The sequence below is a fragment of the Rattus norvegicus genome, chromosome 3 (assembly GCF_036323735.1).
Source record: "Rattus norvegicus strain BN/NHsdMcwi chromosome 3, GRCr8, whole genome shotgun sequence".
NCBI lineage: Eukaryota > Metazoa > Chordata > Mammalia > Rodentia > Muridae > Rattus > Rattus norvegicus.
Window position 1 is genome coordinate 75,874,266 of NC_086021.1, and position 26,721 is coordinate 75,900,986.

The 26,721-nt window shown below is 43.9% G+C and overlaps 1 protein-coding gene and 2 long non-coding RNA genes across 3 annotated transcripts in view; 2 read left to right on the forward strand and 1 right to left on the reverse strand.

The window, feature by feature from the left end:
• Window positions 1–12,773, reverse strand: part of LOC134486102 (uncharacterized) — a 31,476-nt gene extending 18,703 nt beyond the window's left edge. The window contains exon 1 of the long non-coding RNA XR_010064805.1: window positions 8,641–12,773. This is a non-coding gene — a long non-coding RNA (uncharacterized LOC134486102). The remainder of the gene's footprint in view (window positions 1–8,640) is intronic.
• LOC134486101 (uncharacterized) lies at window positions 396–7,779 on the forward strand. Its single transcript, XR_010064804.1, has 2 exons — window positions 396–3,787; window positions 4,895–7,779. It is a non-coding gene; the product is annotated as an uncharacterized LOC134486101 (long non-coding RNA).
• Gorasp2 (golgi reassembly stacking protein 2) overlaps window positions 8,342–26,721 on the forward strand; it is a 28,716-nt gene continuing 10,336 nt past the window's right edge. The window contains exons 1-5 of the mRNA NM_001007720.1: window positions 8,342–8,432; window positions 22,448–22,528; window positions 23,892–24,095; window positions 24,533–24,619; window positions 25,260–25,390. Coding sequence (NP_001007721.1) covers window positions 8,370–8,432; window positions 22,448–22,528; window positions 23,892–24,095; window positions 24,533–24,619; window positions 25,260–25,390 — 566 coding nt within the window. The 5' untranslated portion in view covers window positions 8,342–8,369. The remainder of the gene's footprint in view (window positions 8,433–22,447; window positions 22,529–23,891; window positions 24,096–24,532; window positions 24,620–25,259; window positions 25,391–26,721) is intronic.

Genomic DNA, 26,721 nt, shown 5'->3' on the forward strand with positions numbered 1-26,721 from the left:
GCCTAGCAAGCGCAAGGCCCTGGGTTCGGTCCCCAGCTCTGAAAAAAAGAAAAGAAAAAAAAATCATTTAGGACTAGAACACTTCACCCTTAGTAGTAGCTCACATTGCAAAACACCAAAAACAGGCGACACCTGGATGGCACACTGTAGCAGAGAGTCCAACCACAGTATGGGTGGGAGGGGCAGAGGGAACAAATGGGTTCTGTGAGATATGTGTGGATCAAACTGAGGTACTTAAAAGAAGTGCAGTGGGGGAACAGGCAAAATTCCAAGGAAATCCAACCTTGTTTCTCGTTCTGGCATAGCTCCGAAGTTTTCTATCAGGACGAGGAGGAAAACAACGCCAAAACTTGAGACAGCTGTTATTTCAGGGAACACTGCTCTTTATAAGTATTGAAAAGAAAATTATACAAATTCTAGGTTTAGAAATATAAAATTAAAAGAGTTAGCCCCAAAAGCCACAAACTCAGGGCTAAGCCCTGCCGCCAGGAATAACAGGCCATAAAGATAAAGAAAAGGAATGCAGGATCCAGCTCAGGCTATCGAGGACTGACCCATAAACCATCCAAAGACGTCCCCCCAGCTTACTCAGAGTCATACTTTAACCAGATGTCCTCCAGACCCTGATAAGCCCCTACTTGTGCTTTTCAGCCATTGTGTCCTGCAGAGAGCACTCCAAGAAACCGGACAGCCCAAGCCTAACCAGAGGTGTTTCAAATACAAATGCTCCATCAGTTTTGACAAACGTTTAAAAATAATGAGGACCTGAAGACCCTACCCTTCTCCTGATTTAGTAGCTCTGTTCCAGGAACCAGGGGGCCATAAAACCTTCTGGCGTCCCCTTATCTCCTGGAGCCATAAAACAATCTTGTAACTTGTGGTACATTCCCCTTTGACATCCCCCATCCCCTGGTGCTCACAGCCTCTGCCTTTAAATACTCTTTTTCCCAGCCTCTCGGGGTCGACACCTCTGTCTCCTGCGTGGGATATGTGTCGGCCCGGAGATCTCTGTAATAGGTCTCCGTAATAAACCTCGCCTTTGCTTATTACATCCAAAATGGTCTCTCTGTGTCTGGGGTCCGCGATTTCCCAAGACTTGAGTAAGGGTCTCTCTGCGTGGGATCTTTCATATTTATGGGGGCTCGTCCGGGATCTGCGCGACTACCCCAGACTCCGAAGACCCCTTGGAGGTGAGTTGGATGTTTGTCTGAGTGTTTCTGTGTGAGCGGCGCCGCAATTGTCAGTCTGTGTCTGTCTCTGTTTTGGTTCCGCCGTGTGTGTATATATGTGTGTCTTAGTACTGGTCAGTGTTAAGAGGGCAGATGGGTATTCCTGCCCTGTGTTAAGAGGGCAGATGGGTGTTCCTGCCTTGTGCTAAGAGGGTGGATGTGTATTCCTGCCCTGTGCTAGGAGGGTGGATGTGTATTCCTGCCCTGTAGGAGAGTGGATGTGTATCCCCACTCATGCAGCTGCCTTTGTGGTCCGTGAGGACCCCCTGGCTGCGGAAGGGGGGACGCCCCGGGCCCGCAAGGCTGCAGCCCCTGGAAGACGTTCCACGGGCGGAGAACAGTCGGGAGAGCCCGACTATGGACAGTCAGGAGGACCTGACTCTGGTTTTCTGGAACAAAGGAGATGGAATGCTCCTTTTACCTAGGCGGGAGTGGACGAGGAATCCCACTCCGTCAGAGGTCGAGTTCGGCTGCCTATTTAAATATAGGCACGGACAAGTGTGCTTAGTCGTTAGGACAAGAGGACACTCTGGAATCCTGTTGGGAGGTGGAATCAGATGGTCCATCTCATCCCAAAAGCAGCTAAGGTTAAGCTGCAGTTTGGGCCACGTACTGAAGGTACCAGGCATCTGTGAAAGTTGGTTATAAGATGCTTTGTCTTGATATTGTTTGTCTGGCTTGTTTTCTGTGGTATTGTCAAGTGTCTTTTTGGCTTTTGTTTCGTTTTTAAATTTAGACTGACGACTGTGTTTGAAATCTTGGACTGACGACTGTGTTTAAAATCTTGGACTGACGACTGTGTTTGAAATCATGAAACTGTTTGCTTTGTTCGTCATAGAGTTTTACTTGGTCCTCTTGGTGCTTAAGTTAAGAGTTAAAAATAATTTGCTTGAGAGAAATTGTTTTCTGCCAGGGAGTTTTGTCTTTCTCTCTTGAGCCTCCTCCCCAAGGAGAGAGGCCCCTCCCTTTACTCCCCTTGATCAGCCTAGCTGCTGTTAACAGTTGTGTAAACAGACATTAACAAAAACCTTGAGGACAAAACCTCTCGTAAATAAAAAAGTTCCCCAGATTAGGCCTCCGGTATGAAACAAGTATAGTGAGTAAGAAACTTAATTTTATAGACCCCGCTCTAGTGGCGGTGTGTTGGTTGATAGCCAACGTTAATTTTTTAAAACATAGTGTTTTATCTGTGCTTGTGCTCGCAACACACAGTAGGGGGGAGCGAAACTAGCTGTGGAGCTGCTACAGCGAGCATGGAGACTTCTCAAGTCTCACCCAATTTTTCTGGCTCTTCAGGAGCTGTTTAAAAAGAAAAGGCTTAAGGTAAAAAGAAACACTATAGAGAGATTTCTTAGTGAATTACTACACCTTGGTTCGCCATCTCTGGGAATCTCACAGTGGACAGCTGAGATAAGCTAGAAAAGGATTTAAATTTTGCTTGAGAGCAAAGAATCTTAAAGGCGGAGTTTCAGCCGGTTTGACACTTAGTGCGTAGCTGCCTAAAAGATCAGAAATGCTGTCAACAGGCTATAAAAAAGGGACAGGCTGTGTTAAAAATGCTACATAAAGAATAATCTAAAAAGGCTGCGAGTGAGGTGGGAGAGGACTCTAAGAAAAACAAGAACAAGAAAGGAATTTCTGCTTTTAGTGACCAGACCTTCAACTCTTGCTCACAGAAAGAGGGTGCTCATTAAGAGAAGTTCTTTAAGGAGCCTGCCTTATCTGCTGGCCCTATTCCAAGAGAGGAGCCAGTCTCCAGCATTAAATTACTTTTCTCACTGGTCATCATTAGCATGGAGAATGCCTTTGATCCTATCCCCACAGCAGCCAGTTCCTGCCCCTGTGGTAGAAATGTCCCAGGTTGGGGGGCAGAGAAGCCCCTAAAATAGTTTCAAAGAATCTACAACAAACTGTAAAGAACTTTGTTTTGTTTTGCCAGTTTGAATTTAGAATTCAGGCTTTGGCTGTGGCCAAGGTCAGGATTAATGTTTTCTTTTCCATGGGCCTTTAGCCCACTGAGAAAGTTTGGTAAAGGGCTGCTACTGAGGTCCTGAAAGCCCCAGGTGAACTGGTTACAATTCTTTTGTCAGCTGCTTAGTATCTAACACTCAGGTTCTAACCGTCTCTCCATCCTTTTGTTATTAGTTCTTACTGGAAGCCTAGTGTCATTTAGAGGATGGGTCTCTTGAGTGATAAAGCCACTGAGCTGGCACTAAAGGAAGGTACTCCTTAAGGGAAAATCTAAGTCCAGAGAGACAGCCGGTAACAGATAGGCTGCCCCTCTGCTCACTTTTCTGTTTCACAGACACAAGGTCTTTTTGTCCCAAGAAAGCCTCCTGGCTTAGCTGTGTGACTAAATGCTATTTGCCCTCTTCAGTGGACCTCTATTCTCAAGATTCCCTTGTTTTCTCACCATCCCATTTGAGATGCTTGTTAGTAACTGTTACAGGTCTTCTTTACCACCGAGGAAAGACGGAATCCTACTAGAGGCCAGAAAAAGTGTTCCAGAGATGGATAGAAGGCCCTCACTTCTGCCTGCTCTCTTCAGACGCCTAAAGGTAGGGAGTGCCAGGTCTGCTGCCAGGCTCCAAGGGTGGGTCTCTGAGGGGCTAGAAAATGCCCCACCAATCTGGCTAAGATAAAGAAAGGATATAAAAAAAAAGTTACAAAAATTTGAAGGGTTAAGTTAAGTTGCTGAGAGTTAGTGTAAGTTACAGAGAAAGTAAGGTTAAAAAAGAAAGAGGTAAAAAGAACAGAAAGCTAGGGAAGAAAAGAGAAAAAAAAAAGAAGTTAGAGAGCTAAAGAGAGATAAAAGACAAGAGAGGAACATATACTGGCCACAGTAGTTAGGGAACCTAGGAAGATAGTACCTGACAACAGAAGAGAATTCCTGGCTAAAGATCAGTGTGCCTAATACGAAGAAAAAGGATATTGGGTCAGGGACTGCCCCAGAAAGAACAAGAGGGGACACTGGAGAGCCTCTTGGTGCTGGCTATACACAGAGATAGAAGGGAAGCCCGCCCAGTTGTTTTGTGGATACAGGGACCCAATGCTCTGTGCTCCTATGCCCCCCTGTGGGCCAATATCCAAAGACCTTGAGTGCAAGGAGCTACTGACAACGAACAATACTTATGGACTGCCCGAAGAACAGTGGACCTTGGCGTGGGCCGGGTAACCCACCCACTAATTCATGGTCATCCCTGACTGCCCCTATCCCTTGCTCATGAGAAAATTGCTCTCCAAATTGGCTTGCGTGGGCTAAAATGGCTAGATGAGGCCATGTGTGTACATATCTATAGACTGTGTATGTGGAGCTTAAGACCTGTCTCAGTACACCAGTAACTGATGCTGGGAGATAAATGGCTTAGTGCTTTTCTGCCTGGAACACACCGTTCCTGCCAGCCGGGCACTAACAATTATCACCCAATCCAGGACTTAAACTGTGATAGAGTGGCTGATAGAGTGTCCAAAGATGGGACTACTGGTCAGCTGCCATGGACTAGATTCTCCACCGGTTGGGGACAATCTGGTCACCTTGCTGCCCAATCCGGACCTGGAGCCACCACAGCACGAGTGTCAAACACTGACAGAAGCACATGGGTGGAGGAAAGACCTCTGCGACTGGCTGATTGACCCCTGCTGAAAGCCGAGGACCTTGTCCACAGACAGGAACAGTTCTCTTCATGAATGAAGGTCAGAGACAAGTGGGTGCTGCCATGGTGGACAACACAATGTCATCTAGAATGGCTGAACCTCTACCCCCCCAGCACATCAGCGCCACAGATGTCTTTGCCATCTCTTAGATGCCCTGATGAAGCCAACAACTGTGAGTACTATTCATTGCCCAGGAAAACAGGAGGGAAGAGATTCAGTGACATGGGGCAGTGACAAAACAGATAAAGTGGCTCGGGAAATGGCTATACAGGAGCCTATCCTGGTTACAGGCCTGCAAGAGACAGCCACTGAGAACTAGGATTAGACTAAGGGATGGCCTCACTTAGAAAAGGCCCAAATTGCTTAAAAGATAAAGGACAATGGCACACTTGAGGGGAAGCTATACTCCCCAGAGAACAAAGAAAAGACTCACTTTGCCAAATAAAAAAATAGACTCATTTAAGAGATAAGAAGTTTGTCCAAATAGTTAAAATATATATAATAGACTTTAAGATTTTAGCCAAGAGAGACAATAAAAAAGTATAAAATACGTCAATAAATAAATGCTTAACAAACAAACAGGACAAAGAGACCTAGAGAGTTTAATGAAAAGTCGAAGTAAACTTCACTGAGATAAAACCAGAAAAATATAATCTCCTAGTGCTTGTAGATACTTTTTCAGAAATAGACAGAAGCTTTCCTCACCAAACGAGAGACGGCCTCTGCAATCATCAAGAAGATACTGAAAGAAATCTTCCCCAGGTCTGGAATGCCCAAGGTAATCTGGTCAGACAACGGTCCTACTTTCGTTGCCAAGGTAAGCCAGGGTGTGGCCAAATATTTAGAGGTCGATTGGAAATTACATTATATTTACAGACCTCAAAGTTCAAGACAGGTAGAGTAAATAAACAGAACTCTAAAAGAGACCCTAAACAAATTGACCATGGAGACTGGCACAGACTGGGTGACACTCCTTCCCTCTTGCTCTCTTCAGAGCAAGAAATACCCCTTCCAGATTCAGCCTTACCCACTTTGAGATCTTATATGGGGCCTCAGCTCCCCTGACTGTATTAGATGATGTTACTGAACCAACATGTCATAGTAATAATGATTTGTGTGCCAGGCTAAAAGACCTACAGGTGATACAGAAAGAAATCTGCTCACAGCTGACAGCAGCCTATGCCCCGGAGACCCCTGAGACATCCCATCAGTTCCAGGTCGGAAGCAGCTACACTGAGCCCAGACACTCGATCCTCGCTGGAAAGGACCATACCTGGTGCTGCTGACCACCCTGACAGCCGTCAATTCTCAGCCCTCACCAGCCGTGTACTAGCTGTTTGGGCTGAGAGCTGGGACCTAGAGAGAAATTCAGTCATGTTTGTCCTGGGTTCCATCGAGATAGGTGTGGGGATAGGCTTGATTTCTATTACAAATAATGTAACATTACATATGTTAGTACTCCTAACACTTCTTGGGACTGTGCCTCAGGGATCACAACCTATATAAGTTTAGAAGTTCTGAAAGACAGTCATGACCTTGGTGTATAGGTTCAGATAGTGTCCAGATTGGAATCCTGATGCTAAAGACTTAGTAAGAGACAAAAAAAAGGAGTTGAGAATTACTTAGGGCTAGGGCTATCTAGGTGCTACAAGGGCAGCACAAGGACATCTGTTGTTGCCCTACAATACAAGGCTTATAGAGAATTCAGAACTGCCATTGACTCAGATATAAAAAGAGTAAAAGACTTTTTAGCTGACCTCCAAGAATACCTAACTTCCCTCTCAGAGGTAGTCCTTCAAAATAAGAAAAGATCAGACCTGATATTCCTTAAAGAAGGAATCTGTGTGCTACACTGAAAGAAAAATGTTGCTTCTATACAGACCATTCAGGAGTAATTAAAGACTCCATAAATAAACTTAAAAAAAGGTTAGACAAAAGACAGACAGACAGAAAAACACATCAGAGATAGTTCGAGAGCTAGTTTAGTAGATCTCCCTGGATGACTACCCTACTCTCTGCTACAGCTGGGCCATTATTAATAATTTTCTTGGTTTTAGTTTTTGGCTCCTGCGTGACAAACAGGTTAATTGCTTTTGTTAAAAATTGAGTGGGTGCTGTGCGGTTGATGGTCCTGAGACAACAGTACCAGTCAGTTAGGACAACTGGTGAGACCAAATAAGACTTGATATCAAAATTCTAAGATTAGAATTATTTAGTAGGAGAAGACGGGAATGAAAAGAAAATTATACAAATTCTAGGTTTAGAAATATAAAATTAAAAGAGTTAGCCCCAAAAGCCACAAACTCAGGGCTAAGCCCTGCCGCCAGGAATAACAGGCCATAAAGATAAAGAAAAGGAATGCAGGATCCAGCTCAGGCTATCGAGGACTGACCCATAAACCATCCAAAGACGTCCCCCCAGCTTACTCAGAGTCATACTTTAACCAGATGTCCTCCAGACCCTGATAAGCCCCTACTTGTGCTTTTCAGCCATTGTGTCCTGCAGAGAGCACTCCAAGAAACCGGACAGCCCAAGCCTAACCAGAGGTGTTTCAAATACAAATGCTCCATCAGTTTTGACAAACGTTTAAAAATAATGAGGACCTGAAGACCCTACCCTTCTCCTGATTTAGTAGCTCTGTTCCAGGAACCAGGGGGCCATAAAACCTTCTGGCGTCCCCTTATCTCCTGGAGCCATAAAACAATCTTGTAACTTGTGGTACATTCCCCTTTGACATCCCCCATCCCCTGGTGCTCACAGCCTCTGCCTTTAAATACTCTTTTTCCCAGCCTCTCGGGGTCGACACCTCTGTCTCCTGCGTGGGATATGTGTCGGCCCGGAGATCTCTGTAATAGGTCTCCGTAATAAACCTCGCCTTTGCTTATTACATCCAAAATGGTCTCTCTGTGTCTGGGGTCCGCGATTTCCCAAGACTTGAGTAAGGGTCTCTCTGCGTGGGATCTTTCAGTATGAGCTGAGAATGCCTGATACTCCAACCCCAGAAAGCCACTGCGAACTATCCTCAGGTATACAATCTTATTAAACAATTCCTAAAACAAACCAAGCGCCAGGCATGCTTGGCATTTTGCTCCCTTCCTCTCTTGCCTCTGGCCACCAGGTGGCGCTGCAACCAAGTACCCTTCCGAGAATGTAGAAACGCGCCTAGATGAGTCTTGTCCGCTCCGGAGCTCCGTAGCGCGGCTTCGCCTTCAGAGCCGTATTTCCGCTTTCCTGCGCGCCCTGCCGGGTTCCTCCCGTCCGCCACCTGCACGCTCCCGGATCGTTCTCGCCGGCTCCCGTCAGGGGGCGCTGTCTGCGGCGTCGCAGCGGCCGTGGCTGCCGGGCGACGATCTCCCGGCGGGCTGTGCGGCCCGGCTCGGGCGGCTGCAAGTGCCACGTCCCAAGAGCTACGCGGAGTCGCAGAGCGGACGGTGCGCGAGGCGGAGCAGCGCTGAGCCGGCTGGGTCGTACGGATCGCCCGCCGCCATGGGCTCCTCGCAGAGCGTCGAGATCCCGGGCGGCGGCACAGAGGGCTACCACGTCCTGCGGGTAAGGGCTGCGGGGGCGGAGGCCTGGGGGACTCCGGGGCGGCCAGGCCCCAGTCCGCGGAGCGTCCTGGGCGCGGCTGCCGGCGACGTGGCCGGGGACCCTCCATCCTGGCTCCCGGCCCTCTGCACGGCTTCGATGCGCCCTGACCTGAGCTTCAGAGTTGGGAAGGGCAGGGGGCACCGCCTCCAGAAGGAGCCGGAAAACGTACCTGTGTTTCCCAGGGGAGAGTGACCGAGCTACAGCGGAGATGTCAGGACCGGTGTCGGTTCATCTCAGCTACCCCCGGATGCTTGGAAAGGCCACCTGGGCAGGAAAAGGAGGACGAATGGCCTCGAGCTAGATTTGGCAGACTTGAATTTACTTGATTTTTGATGGGACTTTTCCGTTCCGGGTCGCTCCTGACCCTTCCAGATCTCTCCAACATTTCCTGGAGGAGAGGAACTTCCGTTCTTCTTTCTAAGATGAAATAGGGAGATTGAGGTGTAGGTCTGTGGAGGAACGTTTCCAGAATAGCCAGGCTTGATAGGGGAACATAGCGCCAGACACCAGGGGTCAAAGACACATCTTCCTGTGAACGGTCCTTTCCTCGTGGAACCAGGAATGTGGTGACACCTGTGTGAGTGCTAACATGAGCTGTGAACAGAATGGCATCGCCATTTAGGGACAGTCTTTCCTGAGTGTGCTTGCTACCTTCATTTTCTGCCCCTGGTCCCATGTTCTGAATGCGATAACATTCTAAAATAGCCACCTGTGATGGGTCACCTTTCTGACTGTCGGGTTTGTGCTGTCTCCATGCCACTCAAAAGAGACTTTTGAAGCCCAGCTCTTAGCAGGTAGAATAGTTTGTTTTTCCAGGGTGTTTCTTCGTACGCCATATTACTTTCCTATTTCCTTCAGCTAACCAGACTCCTAAATCCCACATCAGTAGGGAAAACAAAAAGAACTACCCCATCCCGGATTCGAAGGAAAATTTGTGGTGGCGCCTTTTTATCTGGTCTGCTTTTGAGTTGACTCCTGTGAGGTATATTATCTTGTTACTTGCTGGTTCTCGGAGTGGTTGACTGTGCCCATGAACCCTTAGGGAGCTGCAGTATTTCTATTATAATAAACACCCAGGGAAACCTAGTAAGACACATTAGTGTTAATGAGTAGGAAAAGAAATGGTCTTTAGGGTCTTAGACAAATCTTCTTGTCAACAGGACTCCAGTTTAATGACCTCATTCCTATGGAAGACAGTTGAAGTATGTCTCCTTCATATGCACTTCAGAGGATTTCTGTGTGCGCCCGTAGTCAGTAGTGCAGGTGTGTTAATTACTCTCTTCCCGAGTTTAGGGGCGGCCTCAGTCAATTACCAGGCTGCATCTGGAGCACAAATTTTACAAAATCTGAAATCAGTCTATAAAGGGTTTTTATCCAAGGGAGCTTTAGTGATTGTGTCATGAAAGCAAATGTTTTTGAACTCTTAACCCTTTCTCTCCCTAATTCTGCCACTCATTGCTTTTCCTCTGTTTTTCAGAGAGAAAAGAACAATTTTCTCCCTTCATCGTTACTGCCTATGGCAAGGTGATGCATTCCACGACAGGATACTGAACTTGGGAGCCAATGTGTCTGTAGTGGGAAGTTTTTGAGATAACTCACCCGTGTTTGAGCTGATCCAATTTCACTTTCATTGATAACCTGTAGTTCGCTGGCCATTTTCTTGTTAGTAGTAAAACAGTACTCACTGTTCCGATGCCCGTATCTGCCGCTCACTTACTGTTATTTCAGGTCCACATAGTAAAGAAAACTTAACATCGAGGTTATTGTCAGTACCTACTGCTCAGCTCTGCATTACAATCTTGGGGCAGCCGGAAACAGATTCAGCAATTACTCTAAACAGAATACTTACCTTCTTAGGTGCTATGTCTGTCTGTCTTCTGTCGTTCTTTTAGGTGGTATGTATTCTGCCTTCCTGCCTGGTTCAGTGTAGTTGCGACCCCACTATATATTCACTTTGTTATCCCCATTGCAGAGTTTCTCCTGTGGTCATTCAGTGTGTTTTATGCTTAGAGAAGCATCTCTTTCTACACTGCATGTGTTTTTCTCGGGTTTTAGCTTCTTTATATAACCATTGAAAGCATAGAATATGCACTGTGAAGTTTCCTAACAGGGTAGTGAGGTTCACTGAATTGAGCTTCATAGGAGAATGTGGTTAACTAGCACCTCCTGGTGTTGAGCACTGAGTTTTCTGGTCTTTAATTCTTAAAAGGATATGTTGAGACCCTTAAATTCGTTTTGTTTCACTTAACTTATGCAATGCCAAAATTACAGACTTTTAACATTCTATAAATACTGATCTTCATTTTACTGAGTTGCTGTGTTTCCTGATTATCCATTCTCTAGAGAGCACTTAATCAAATTTCAAGATAAAAAAAAGTGTTGTGAAATTGCATTGTCTAATGGTAAATATTGCTGGAGAGTATTTGTCTTTATTTTCCTGTGCTTTACTCGACCCTCAATATATGTGCCACAAAGGTTTTGAATGATATGACATAATAATCAAGTTGAGTGTGGGCAAAATATATATTAGAGCAGGGTGTGTCAGCCACACCCATAATCCAACATTCGTGAGGTAAGGCAGGATTGCCAAAAGTTGAAGACCAAGTTTGAGTACAAAATGAGTTTTGTGACACACTTAGTTACAGAGAACAAAGATATGTTAGTCTTCCAGCCTAAATAATTAGCAGTTTTATTTCTTGGTAAATAAAGTGGAGCCTATAATTAATTTAGAAAGCTGTACTTTCAAGGAAAAGTTTATCAAACACCCTGAATATTTTCAAACATTATTTGTTTAAAAGTGGGTACTTGGGCTGAAGAGATGGCTCACTGGTTAAGGTCACATACTACTCTTGGAGAAGACCCAAGTTCAGTTCCCAACGTCCAAATTGGATGGCTCACAGATGCCTATAACTTGAACTGGAAGAGTTATACCTGACCTGTGCAGGCATATGCACATACCACTGCCAAAGTGAACTCTGTGGGTGCACACCTTTATTCCCAGAACTCTGTAGGCGGAAGCAGGCAGATCTCTGAGGTTAAGCTCAGCCTGGTCGGTATTTTGAGTTTCCGACCATTTGTGTCACAGGGTTTAAAGAAATGTTACTTTTAAAATTCAAACAACAGGTCAGAACTATGTATCACTTTTCACAGAAAATGTGTCAGTTAGGGCTTCTAGATTTTGTAGAAGTTACTGTAGAGTTACCTCCTGCAGTCCCTGTTCCATTAGACGTTTGTTGTCAAGTGAGTCCAAGCCATTCTCAAAAGTTTCGTCTTAGATGACCACTATAAATTAAACAATTCTGGCTTTGTATAACACACTCCTGAGAAGGGAGCTCTCCAAGAACTTTCTGGAACCAGCACTCACCCCAGTTTGGGGACATGTTGTGTTACTCTGCTGACTGATGGGCCACTGATATACTTTGCATCTCCCTTGTAATCAGAGGCCTAACCCAAGCCTTGCTGCAGTTGCATTTAGGGGCTAACTTCAAAGTGCAAAGTGGCTGCAAATTAGCCCTGTAGGAGAGGACACCTGGACAGTGACTGCTCTTGGGTGGAGCTGCCTTATTTTAGGGGTGCCTCACTGACGAAGAGAAGCCTTGTTACAGGGGACTACATTTTTGACAAACTCATAAACAGTGGGCTACTTAATGTTGTTTTCCAGATGTAGTTAGAATGCTTTATAAGTGGGTACCACCTGCAGATTCTGCCTCCTCTCCTTTGATTCCTTCAGTTTAACACCAGGAAGCTTTTTAATTCATAAGCATTCTTTGAAATGGCCTTCAAATGCAGGACACAGATTATTTGAGTTTCCTAAAGCCCCAGACACCCAATACATGAACCTGAGGGCACCTTTAAACATTGCATCACTGAACATAAACTTTGTGTCCAAAGTCTTGAGCAAGTTAATCTGGCCCACTGGGCTCCTCACTGGCCAGACCTCCTGTTCTCCATTACCTGTTGCTTGGGTCAGGATTCCATTGAGTGCTGGTTCTGACCTTGATACCCCTGCACTTATTTTACAGCCTTTAATATTCTACTGAAAGGACTATATGCTGACAATTCACTGGCTTAAAAAAAAAATGTGAACTGGTAAATACTTGGGAAGTTCAGCACGTGCTTTGGAATCTGACTGCATATTGCTTGGGGAAATGAGATTATCTAGTAAAGTGACCTGTTTCTTTAAAAGACACACTCATGATCAGAGTGGGTACTTTGAGAGACTATATACTGCCCTGTTTGCATTGCAAATAAATTTTCTACACCAGGAAAATAATGATGCTGACTTACTTTCTCTTCTGCCCTTCCCCCCCTTCCTTTTGGAAGCCATCAAAACATAATTTCAGAAATGGGAACCACATCAACTAGTGGACATGGATACATTGAGAGATTATTCTAGTAGACCACCCAAGAGTACACTGGGGAACTGGATTCCAGCCCCTGCTACTAACGGAGCAGTCCTGTGAACCTCTTCAGACTGCCTGTTCGTCTGAAAGTAGACTAGAGCGGTGCCTCGGCCACCTTAATTGCTCAGTCCCACAGCACACATCAGACATGAATATTTGAAAGCAAGTACTGTTAAATCTTAATACCTCCTACCCTCTGGTTATCCTGTTCCTTAAGTGAGATATTCCCTGGCACACTCTGGACTGTGGTAAAGACTCGATGAAGGTTAGCTGGTGACTTTAATACCAGCATTACATTATTCCTAGTGTGTGAATCCACTATCGTAGTGGTAATGCCAGTTTCAGTGATACTCCTTTCTGATCAGCTGGCAGATACTTTTCCCATATGTGCCTAGCCTTGTATAGACTGCTATTTGAAACATAAGTTTGGAGGGAATTAACAAGGTGACTTGCTAGGTGCCTGTGCCTATGCATAGCCTGTCAACCTGAGCTCGTTTCCTAGCTCCCACAAGACATCAGGAGAGAAATGACTCCCAGGAATGGTCCTCTGACCTCCACACCCATCTTTGTGTGTACGTTGCGCTTGCTCTCTCTGAGTCTGTCTGTCTGTCTCCCCCTCTCTTGATTTCTCTCATACACATATAAAACAATAATAAAGCTTGGTCCAAATCTGACCATTTAATTCCTGTCCCTAAAGCACACGCATATATGATACTTGTTACTTTAAAGAATTTTCATTTTTGAAGAAGTTGTTTCTTGAAACTCAGGTGAGCACCGTTATCTTTCTTACTACTCTGCCCCAGTATGAGTGGATGCAGTCATTAGAGTCCTGAGAGCCCAGGTGGTCAGGGCAGACGTCTGCATGTAGTGTTCTCCATGCCTCCAGCCTCACTTCACAGTCAGAGAAAGCACAGAGAGGTTACTCCGATTTGCTCAGTCACACCGTTAGCTTTTCTTCCTCAGGAAAAGCATCTGAATCAGTATTTGAGCTGGGGGATTTGGATAGTTTTTGCCCCCTATTCCCAGATCTTTTCTAGAAAGCTAATTTTGACTTTTTTTTTTTTTTTTTTTTTGCCAATTCTTTTTGGTCATCAAGAGTTGAGATTGTTTGTTTGAGATGGGTGTGTTTGTATTAGAAACTTCGAGCTAAAGTCTCAGCCTTCTGAGTAGTTGGGACATAGGCATACTTCTGCAGCTTAATAAATAACTCATTTCAAGTTGCTTTCTATGTTACACAATACAGCATAGGGCCAGTCGTTGGAACATGAAAGGGAATTTGCTGGTAAGTGAGACCTAACATTCTAGCCTGTCACAGAGTCGTTACTATACAGCTTGTCTTTTAAAACCACAGAGCATTTAGGTTTCAGGGTTTTTTGAGAAATCTTGGATTGCTGTGATCATGTAAGCACACACATGTATAAGGATTTATGTATGTAGTTGAAGTGAGTTCTCCAGGGACCATATGCATGGAATTATTTTCTAGTCTTTTTGAGTCAGGGCCTCACTTTGTAGTCCAGGTTGGATCTCACTAGGTAGCCTAGGCCAGCCTCAAACTTGTGGTTATGCCCCTGCATCAGCCTCCTAAGAACAAGACTTACAGGTGAGCCTACCACACTCAAGTGTTTTCTGGCCTTGATTAGCATCTTTACTGTTGGGCTTATATTGAGAGTCAGGGGACATGATGGTACTGTCATTCATAGAGACTTTGTCTGTATTTTATAAAGAAGAATCTGTGCTATAGTTGGGCTGGGAAAGTAGCTCAACAAAGTGGTAGTCAAACACGAGCACCTGAGTTTAATCCTCATTACCCATATAGAACAAAGCTAGGCGTGGTGGCCAGCCTGTAGTCCAGGCATTGGGGGTGCTAAGGCGGGCGGGCAGGCAGGCAGATCCCTGAGACAAGATGGGTTCTGGTCAGTCAGAGCACCTGTCTCAAAAAGAAAGGCAGAAAGTGCCTGAGGAAAGATGCCTGAGTCACCCTCTGAGTCCTCAGGCCTGTGCATGCAGCGCGCGTGCACACACACACGCACACACACACGCACACACACACACACACACACACACACACACACACACACACACAAGAATCTAGATCAGTATCCCTAGCTATCAGAGAAATGGAGTTCAAGACTACTTTGAGATACTATCTCACCCCAGTCAGAATGGCCATCATCAATAAATCTGATAACAAATGTTGGAGAGGATGTGGAGAGAAAGGAATCCTTATTCAGTGCTGGTGGATGGTACAGTCACTGTGGGAACCTGCTTGGAGATTTCTCAAAAAGTTAAAAGCAACTGTATGACCCAGCTATTTCACTCCTGGACAAATACCCAGAGAACACCAAACTGTACCATAGAGGCGTTTGCATTCCCAAATTTACTGCTGCTTTATTCACTATAGTAAAAGATTGTAATCAACCTATTTGTTTATCAACAGATGAGTGGATAATGAAAATTTGGTGTGTGTGTGTGTGTGTGTATGTATATATATATATGTATATGTATATGTGTATATATATATATATGTAAAATGGAATACTACTCAGTTCTAGTTCTTAAAAATAAGTCAGAAACTTTGCATGAAAGTGGATGGACTTACAATGTGAAGTGAGGGACATACACATACACACACACACAAACACACACACACACACACACACGTATGTACATACGTACATGTGGATACAGTGTATCATGTAGGAGAGATAACAGGAAAAGTAAACATTAGGAAGGAAAACAGGCTACATGCAGGTAATGAACCTGAGTGTGAAAGGACAGAGCGCCAAGTGTGTCTAGGTCCAACTCTGTTGCGGATTCAAAGTTTTGATGAAAGATGAGCTCATGCAGACACATTCAAAGAGGCTACGAGATGGCTCGGAGATTAAGAGCACTGACTGCTGATCCAGCAGACCCAGGTTTGATTCCCAGCACCCATAAGGCATCTCACAGGCTCACAAAAGTCAGGAACCTGATGCCCTCTCCAGGCTTCTGCAGGCACCAAGCTGAACATGAAGTAAAATAATAATGAAGTTAAAAGTACCTATTTGTATTGGTAGTAAAACCATGCAACCCAGCATATAGCTTCTGTTCTGATGGCCACTCCAACCATATAGAAGTTCATTAGTTTCATAAAGTTTTGGTTAGTTTCTGTTCGTGGGTTTTTTTTAATTTACAACCTTTTTTTAGAAAAAGTTTGGAATTTAAGCAAGGACAAGTGACACAATAGTAAAGAGAACTGTGCACCACTTAGCCTGCTGGATTCAGCAAGTCCCTGGTGGTTCCCTGTCCAGGTGCTCTGTGGTAGCCATTGCGTCTGCGCCAGCGGCAAAGCGCATAGAAGTCATGTGTGAAAAGTGCCCAATCCCCAACTTTACCCAAACTCATATTACTATGAGACTCCTCCCCTCCTCATCGCCCTCTCCAGTTGGAGAACTAAGGGGGAGAAAGGGTTGATACTGACTGACACATGACATAACTTTTGCTACTATTATCTTTACTGTGTGTTGGTGTTTTGCTTTGCATATATGTCTGTCTGAGGTGTCTGATCCCTTGGAACTGGAGTTACAGGCAGGTGTGAGCTGCTACGTGGTTACTGGGAATTGAACCAGGGTCCTCTGGAATTCTTAATTCTGGAGAAGAGGTGGGTGCTGTGTTGCTCAATCCTAATTGTCACCTAGGAGATTAGAGCACACCTCTAGGAGGCTATGTGGGGCTCCAGATGTGAGGAGGTTCTGCGGATAGTGACTTAATAAGTGCACTACTCCCTGATAAAGTCCTTATGATGGGATTATTGGAGGTGGTAAATGTCAGTCTAGCTAGAGCAAGCAGGCCATTGAGGCTTCGTCCTTGAGACTGTGTCCTAGGCTAATCATTCCGATATCTCTGCCTCCTGGCCGCCATGATGTGAATTTTTCTGCCTGCCCTGTTCACCTCCAGCTCATGATGGACAGACAGACACCCGTGAGACTGAGCTGAAACTAGGCTGTTTCTGTCAGGGTTTTTGTCTCAGTGAGGAGAAAATACTGACTATAGAGGCTTTCCTGGGAAGGAATCAGTAAGACAGCAAAGGAAGTCTGTGTGCAGGGAGGGAGATTGCTTGATTGGTTTGGGGTAAGTCTGGTGAAACTTTAATAGAAGAGCAGAAGGTAGAAGTGGGAAGTTGTAGACCAGAAAGATGGTTCACAAAGCCCGGCCACTCGTGTTCAGTCAAAGAAACTGGAATGGTGGATGGAGAGGGCTGGTCTCACAGGGTGTCCTGTCACCTTCACACACGTGGCATGCACACACCCACAGTTACATAAGACAGAACGCATTGAACAGGGAAAGTTGAAAACTAATTGTCTTTATGACCTGAAACTTCATTAGGCAAACTTAATTTTTTTTGCAGCTCAAAGAAACACACTAAAGCAGAGCAGAGTGTGCCATGAAAATGCTCTTACTATGTCGTGAGTGTTTGATGGATTTGCTGTTCTGGTTGTCCAATTTTTCTTTCTACTTACATGGATTTTATGACCTATGGAATCTTCCCCACAGTGTCTGGACAGAAATAAATGTTCCAGATTCCAGCTTCTAGACATGTTTTGTGGCTTTTGTTTGTAATTTATTTGGTCTTGGTTTGGTTGGGAGACAGTCTTGTGTGTCCCAGACTGGCTAAGCTCAGTGTAGCTGAGGACGACCTTGATCCTCCTTGCTCCACTTCTAGGCATGTTCCACTTTTCAATCTAATTTTAGTGTAGAAACTGCTCGTTTACAATCTCATAATCTTCTCTGGGTTTTTTGTTTGTTTGTTTGTTTTTGTTGTTGTTTTTTGTGGAGAGATAACAAGATCTAGAACATTTTACCCTAGCAACCATTGGCCAGTATCTCCATATCTGTATCAAACTATTCACAGCAGTTTGTTGAAAATCTGTGTTTAAAATGTGTTACATCTTCCCCTACCCCCGCCCCCGCCCCCAGCATCACAAGTAGCACTAAGTACTGCCTTCTCCTGCCTTTTTCGTGGTAAATGCATGGTAACCTTTGTCTCAGTGAGTAAACCTTCATGACCATCCACTAAACGTGTTCTGTTGGAATAGGCGCTTGTAATTGCCATGTAGACGTGTGCTGTCCAGCCAGCCGCATGTGGCTCTTCTTGGTAAGGTGAATGAACTGTAAATGGCAGCTCTTAGTGTCACTAGTCAAGGGCTTTGTGGATGTTGGTGGTGGCCACTGTACTGGAAGGCACCCATTCAGAGAGTTGTCATCAGCATTAAGGCTGCAGCAATAGTTAGCCAGAACCTTGTCCTTCCCCCCTGACACTGTCTCACCTTTTCTGTGGTACACACAGCTGCCTTTGCTCTGACAGAGCTCACAGTGAGTTAGGTGATGCGGAGCCTCTCGTCAGTTCTGTGGTCACAAGTGTAAATCGTGTGAAGTTAGTGTTCTTGTGAAGAATGAACATCAGAGCAAGTTTTTGTTAGTTTGTTTTGTAGCCTTTACATTGACTGCTCAGAGTCTTTAAAAAAAAAAGCCTAACTGCAGGTTGTCACACTTTCCATGAGGTAGACACGCTCTTAGATTATAATTTCATTTCTCTCTTCCAGGTAGAGGGAAAATGCCTTAAGCTCTTACATGAAGAGTCCCTGTAAATGTGGAGCCTGGTGAATTTTTACAAACAACCCTTGAACCACATTCCCCTTCTAGTCGCACACCACCCGCTCCCAGCCTCCCTAGGGCGAATTCTGTCTGCTGCACTGATTTGTGGCAATGGCAATTAGTAGGCCTCGTCTTGAACTTTATGGTGATTTTCTACTCATTTCTGTATGTCTTCTTTGCCTCAAATGTCGCTTTATCCAGGTTGTGTTTTATAAATAGGTTTAGTACTGTTGAAAATATGCCATATTTTCTTATTTGCTGTTGATAGGCATTTGTATAGCCCTCGGCTTGGAAGTATAACAAATGTACAATGTGAACACTGTCCTGCTCCTTTTGGGGAACACTTGCATACCTGATTCTGTGGGAACACACTTTCAAGTGGAATATTAGGTCAAAGGGTGTACATGTTTTCAATATTAATAATAAATACTGCCAAACTGCTATTTGGAGCCTCACTAGTGGTGGTTGAGCTTTCTGAATGTGCATCCTTATTCATGCTCGGTGGTCTCCATCTTGTTTATGGCTTAAATTTATGTCAGTCCTGGCTGGGGGAAGTGACACATATCTCTGTTCCCAGCCTTGGGCTGTTCCACGCCAGCCAGTCAGGGCTACACACTGAGATTCTCTCAAAACAAACAAAACAGCTGTCCGTTACTCTAAAGCTCTTATCTTTTTATTACACATTTTAAACAGTCTTAAAACTTCAAACGTAACCTGTTTATCTTAAGTTATCATAGTATAATATTTGACCCTATAATAAGTGCCAAATGGTCGGTGGAATCAGGTACATATAGTTTTTGTTTTGTTTTAATTAAGGTAGGCTTGAAAGAAGCAAAAGATAAGTCGAGGTCTTCAAAGGAACAGAAAGCACTGAAGTAGTCATCAGCAGCTGATCCCTCAGCAGCTGCTGTGGAGTCCTGTGGGAGGATAAGATTGCACGAGGAAGCTACCCATGTAGCATTTCCATGCTACTTTCTAGACCTTGTAGACCTTCTTTTCCATACTGTGACAAATGAAATCCTAACCAGATAGCGATTTTCAGAGTTCCCTCTGCTGGTGTCCTAGTAGTAATTAAGATATCTTCTTGCCCTAATTTGTGCTGGGCTCTAATGTTGTATAATAAATTTGAGAAAGAAATTAATTTCAAGGTCCATTAAAAACAGATGAAGTCGATGTTTGTAGCAAATGAAATGGAAAAATAGAAAGGGTTGTTTATTTCTTTTAGAACTCAGACTAAGCTATTGAGTCTTTTTGAGTTACAGGGAGGATCCTTCTGATGATATTGGACGCTTTCCATTTCAAACAATACTTTAAACTTTACTACACTGTGAGGGCGGGTAGGGCAGCATGCTAGGAATCAGAGTAGGGTCACCTTTGGAAGTTGATGATACTGCAGAAGAACTCTCCCTGGCTCTGTGAAACTAAAAGATAAACTTTTCAGGGAAGAAGCCCAAAACCAATCAGTAAACTAGTTGAATTCTAGTAATGCTACCAGTGGGCATTTAGAACCTATGTTTAGATAATTCATATTAGATAATCGGATTAGATATGGACCCAATTAAAAAAGAAAAATTATTCCTAGGGGTGTCTAAGGGATGGCTTAATGTTTTAATACCTGGGGGATCTCACATCTAACCGATAACTACTTGTAGCGGGGATCCGTGACTAGTAGATGTGACTTCATCCTCTTCCTTAATGGATCTGTTTGGTTTGATTTGAACAGGATCTCTCTGCCATGTAGCCTATCCTGGCATGTTCTGCATGTTCCAGGAAGTCACCCTCTGCGTTTTAGAGTTGCCATTTAAGGAGAAGTCTCTTTGCTCTTTTGACTTGTATCTTCTGTTTTGATAATACACAAGAAGGCTGGCCATAAGACAATTGAAGATACATTCCAATTGCTTCTGTAGTAGAACACCCTTGGGGCTGGAAACAGCCTCGGTGGTTAAGAGCACAGTCTGTTCTCACAGAGGACCAAGTTCAGTTCTCAGTGCCCACACTAGGCAGCCCTGGAACACAACAGCCCTGGAACTCTAACTTCAGGGCTCTAATACTTCTGGTTTCTGCAGACACCTGCATTCATGTGTACATGCCATACACAGACACACATGTGAATGTAAATAAGAATAAAGTTGTGTCTTATTTTTTAAGACACTTTCACTAGTAACCCCAGCTGGCCTAGAACTTGATATGTAGACCACATTAGGCTCAAACTCCTGCAGATCTGCCTGCCTCTGCCTCCCCAGGGCTAAGACTAAAGGTGTGCACCAATATGCCACCCGCATCCCTCAAAAAAAAAAAATCTTTAAAGAAATAACTCATTAGTGAGCCCCTTTGATACTTCTTTACTAGAACTAACATCTTTAGATAATTGTTTCCTTTGATATTTAACTTATTTATAAAAAGAATTTGTAACAGGAGATTGCTGAGATGGACAAAGAATTGAATATCTAGGGAAGACGGAAGACCCATCCACAAAGAAAGTGAAAACAGCAGCTCTTTTGCAAACAGCTCTCTTCAGGAGCCTCAACTGCAAGGCCTCTAAGGACTCTGGGTTGGGTGCTGAACAGCGCCTCCAGGTCCTCCCTCTCCCTGTTAGCCATCTGTCTTCCCGCCCTCTCCTCTCAGTGTCTTCTGTGAACAACTTAGGGAGCCCACTCTCCATTTCCTCCTTATGTCCCTCTAGAGCTTCCTCAGGTTTAATCCAGCATTTACAAGGAGACATAATAAAGCAGAAACAGTTTTCAAATGAGTAAACACTGACCCATCTCTGTAATGGAGGGGTGTGTGTGTGTGTGTGTGTGTGTGTGTGTGTGTGTGTGTGTACACACACATATATAGTCTTGTTTAGGGCTAATACTACTGGAGACACAGGCCTTTAATCCCAGCGCTTCGGAAGCAGAGGCAATCTGATCTCTGAGTTCCAGGCCAGTGGGATTTATAGAGTAAGTTTCAGGACATCCAGGACTACAGTGGAAGACCTGGCCTCAAAAAACAAAAAAAAACAAACAAACAAAAAAAAAAAAGGAAAACATTGACCCAAGAAGAAAGTAAAAATTTGAATGTTCCTCTAGGAATATCTAGAGTTACATGCATATAAATATGTATGAACTGCACTTTGCATAGCCTCAGAATTGCCCTTAAAGCCACGTGGTCTAAAGCTAGGTGTGGTTGCTCATCCCCGTAACTCCAGAATTTAGGGAGGCTAAGATTACTGACAGTTCCAGCCTGAACTATAGCGTATGACACTGTTTCCAAAACCAAAAAAGAACTATACAGTCTAGTTCAGAAAATCAGCCTATAAATATTAGTGCAAGCTTCATTTTTAGAGTAGTTTTGACAGTGTTAATAACCTCAAGCAGAATAAAAATTCCTTATTGTTGCCAGGTATGACAGCAGACACCTTTGTTCCAGCACAGATAGGTCCCTGAGTATGAGGCCAGTCTGGTCTACAGAGTAAGGTCCTGTTCAAAACAACAATGACAAAAGTTACACACTTGCAAAAATCTTTTGGAAAAGCCAATGTAAAATTAATTGTATTCACTTTGGGGTTTGTTAGTTATATTTCTCTTACTGACTGTTAATGTTACTATGAATTTAGAAAGTCTGGTAGACAGTGTTAATCCACTTTAGATCTTCCCTTTAGACGATCTATGCTTCCTCCCCCTTTGCTAGCTCCAGATCTGATAGGTTTGTGATTAGGCCGGTGCACCTCCCTTCGTCCTCCTTGATCCTCTGCACGGTCAGCTGGCTGCCCTGGCATAGCTGCTCTGTTGGTGTGGAGCTGAGTGGTGTCTGAGAAATAAGTGCTGGCCTGTGTCTCTGCACTGGCTGTCTGCTGATTTGGGGGAGGGACCTCCCGTTCTGCCCCCTCTGCCCCTCTGCCCCTCTGCCCCACACCTGCTTTCACTTCCAAGTACTTATCTCAATGTTCCTTTACAGGTACAGGAAAATTCCCCAGGACACAGAGCTGGACTGGAGCCTTTCTTTGACTTTATTGTTTCTATTAATGGTTCGAGATTAGTAAGTTCAACTTTTTATGGTTTTGTATATAGACCTTTGTAATTTTCTTCAAAGTGGAATTTTAAAAATTTTCTAGGTTAGATGTATATCAACTATCTTTTAGAAGTAATCATATTAGGGGTTACATATTAGGGGTTTCTCATTGGGTAAAGGCCCTTGCCACAGAAGTCTCGGGACCTTAATTGAATCCCTGGAACACATGCAAAGATAGAAGGAGAAAATTGACTCCAGAATTTCTTCTTACCTCCACATACGCAGTGCAGAACAAGAGTACCAAGTGCTCGCTCTCTCTCTCTCTCTCTCTCTCTCTCTCTCTCTCTCTCACACACACACACACACACACACACACACACACACACACACACACAATTAGGTGTACACATAATATATTTATATTTTGTTTGTTTTGTTTCTACAAGACAGGGTCTCACTATCTACCCCTGGAACTTGCTCTGTAGACCAGGCTAGCCTGGAACTCAGAGATCTACTTGTTTCTGTGTCCTGAATCCCGGGACCAAAGGCGTGCAGCACTGGGCACAGAATATTTACATTTTGAAGAGAATGATGCTAGTCAACATTAAAGTCTCATATCATCTTAGAGAAGTAGAGTCTCTCCAGATTTGAACTCCATGACTTTTCTAGGCGATTGACAAATGGATCAGGAAAGTGAGACTCCCTGTTGATTTCTGTGGGTCCCAGTCCCTTGATACATAAATTTATTGGAACAACAAAAAAGTTGTTCACAAAGAGTTATTCTCAAAAAGATGCTTTTTCTAAACTGTCTTCAGTTTACTGCTGCTATAGTCTGTTGAAAAAGAAATTATGTAACTTCCACAAAGGGAATTCTTAAAACAGTATCTATTTGGCTGGCTTTGCTTTATAATGGTCTTATTAAGTTTTTGCTCATAATTTGTCTTGTATCTGACTTAATGGCCTTTGTTTATACAGTACATTAACTTTATTTCTCCTTTTCCCTTTCAGCCCCTAATAAACAATAGAGCATATATTAGGCGGTCCAAAATTAGACCTTAAGGTCAGCCATATCTTAGATTATAAAAGCACAGTCATTGTAACTTTGTTAGAGGAACGTGTTACAGGGTTTCTTGTTTTCAGCCACAAAGTTGCTTGGTCACCCCAGTGTCCGGTTGCATTCATGCTTAACTGTTAGAAAAGCAATCTGCTTGGCTAATTGAGAGCTCTTCATTTCCTGACCTTCTCTTACTTGGAGAAACATTTGAATGTTAATACTTTTGCCTGATGAGTTTTTATTTATACTGATTATTAATACTGTTTTATGAGATGTTTAAACTAATAGCAATTAGCATTGTTCTTACTTACTAATGAGTCTGGTTTCTGTCTCTAGAATAAGGACAACGACACTCTGAAGGACTTGCTGAAAGCCAACGTAGAGAAGCCTGTGAAGATGCTCATCTACAGCAGCAAAACCCTGGAGCTGCGGGAGGCCTCGGTCACACCCAGCAACCTGTGGGGCGGCCAGGGCTTGTTGGGGGTTAGCATCCGGTTCTGCAGTTTCGATGGGGCCAACGAAAATGTTTGGCACGTGCTGGTAGGTGCTGGCTGGGAACTGTTTCTCTGGGTAGAGCATAGCGTAGGAAGCAGGAAGGACACTGGTGGTCATCTCCAGGTTGGGCAGGTTGTAGAGATATTATTATTAAAGGTTGAATTGTATATGGAGATACTGTGGTTTTTTTGTTTCTGAAACTCAGCATCCATTGCTGTTTGGTATGGATTTGTTTTTAATTCAAAGAAGAGAAGCCAAAGAATTAATAATGCAGATAACCATAAAAATATTTTAAGTATCAAATATTATATAGCTTTTGTGGTTGGAAATTTAGAATACATATATTCTCTAGTTTCTTAAATCTGACGTTTCTAACCTGGGATATTGGGGGTTCTTCGGGCACTATAGTTAAGAGCCGTCGTTCTAAAACGTGGACAGTTGCTTTCTGTGTGTTGAGTTGGACTGTGCCTGTGTTGTCCTAGGAAGTGGAATCGAATTCCCCCGCAGCACTGGCGGGGCTGAGACCTCACAGCGATTACATCATTGGAGCTGATACCGTCATGAATGAGGTAATCCGAAACACCACTCAGTAAGGAGACGTGCTAGGTAGTTGCTGTGTCTGTTAGTAAAGTGTTTGAGAGCCACATGCCCTCTCTGCTGGCCAAGTTCAGGGTCTTTTCAAGATACCTTCTGCCTGAGGGTGTTAAATGGAGCATCTGAAGCTGTCTCCATAAGGGTGGCTCTGAGAAGACCGTGTGACCCTTGCTCAGCTTCTTTGTGTGACATAGACCCCTCTGGAGCACCTCCAGCAATCTCACTTCTCATCGGTCTGACTAGTCACCCCTTGCTGAGAAGTCTCCTTAGCTCAGCCTTTTAGTCAGATCCTTTCCTCCACTCTCAGCTGGTGCAAGAATCCAAATAGAGAAACAAGGCGCCTGAGTGACCAGCTCTGTGGAACCTTAGGGAAGAGGAGTCCATTTTAAGCACACGAGGAGGCCTGGTGTCTAGTGGACTTGCTTGATTAATATTAATATGCAATTAAATTAGACTCTGCTTGACCATTTGGTATTAAATAGTGACTTCCATGCCTAAGGTAGGGCTCTGAGGCTGAATTCTTTTAGGAAGCTTCTCAGTTGATTTTGTTAGGAGCCAAATTTGAAACCCACTGTTCTCAAGTACAGTACCCTTGTTTTTCCTGATTATGTGCAGTCTGAAGACCTGTTCAGCCTTATTGAGACCCATGAAGCAAAGCCTCTTAAGCTCTACGTGTACAACACAGACACTGACAACTGCCGAGAAGTGATCATTACACCAAATTCTGCATGGGGTGGGGAAGGCAGGTAAGATCATTCACAAGGTAAAATTATGACTGCCTAATCTTAGCATTACAACTTTATTTTACTATGTTATAAAAGAATGCTTTTATTTTTAAATAACATCTTGATTTTTTAAAAATTCTGAGAAAAATGATGTAGAATATTGAAATTACTAATACATTTTTTAAAGTACATGCCTAGGGAGGATAGCACCCGTTTTATAGCCCATTTGTTTTGTTTTGTTTTCCTCTTCTTGACCTAAGAGCTAATGACCTTTCTGATTTGAGGAATTATTGGTTGTAAGTCATAATTACAGAAAAGCCTATGCAGAATTAAACTTTATACTTGTCCTCACCCCTGCTCGATTTGTGTGGTTTCCTTCATAGAAGAGGAAGGACTCCGTATGGGCTCCATATCCTTACAGTCTTTTTGTTTTCCTACCTAAGGTTCTGGAGTTCAGCGTGTTTAGCCATTTCGGATTTATTGCAAGAAAAGTAAGACAGGGTATCTTAGAAGCATCTGGCCTGCCTGGGCAACACTTGATGTTGTCTACTCTCCAGGTTTATTACAAACACCCAGAAATAAGCTCTCAAGGCATTCATAATCGATCCACTCCAGGGCAGATTGCGTGCCTGGTGAGCACAGAGCCCTGGCTTTGATCCCAGCACTGCATAAAACCAGACATTAGACACACACACACCTTTAATCACAGCCATCGCAGAGAGAAAATGAATGTGTGCGCTCAGTGCGCTGCCAGCTTTCTCTGCTCTTACACAGCACAGGGACCCAGGACAAGGGATGGACTGGGTCTTCTGCATCAATTAGCAACCATGACAGGCTAAGCTGTCCTGAACAGAAGCTCATTGAGACTCTGCACCCTGGAAGAATACACAAGTGAGATTATTGCCACAGAGGTCTTGGTGACATGGAGCACAGGTCATGGAAACAGAGCAGCTTTATAGATAGTGTGGCCTGCAGCAAAGACACTGTTGTTCTTTCATGTTTAATGACACTGACTGTATACTGTACATTAGAGCTCTCCTATTGTAAACATCTGTAAACATCTGCCTGTCGTTCCTTTCCTTTGAAGGCTTTCTGCTTTTATATAATTTAAATACCATTTGGGGCATCTCTTTCGACACTTCCTTTTTGGCCATTTTCTCAAGTGTGCTCTGCCTTTGTACTCAGAGTATCTCTACCTCTCTCCCTTCAGTCCTTAGAAGCTGACCATGTGTTACTCAGCAGCTCTTCATTTCAAGCCTCTCTTGAATTTGCAGCACATTTTGCTGTTGCTTCAAGCTCTTTCTCTGTCATTACCTAGTTATTTTGAATAGCAGGCACCTCATAAGCCAATA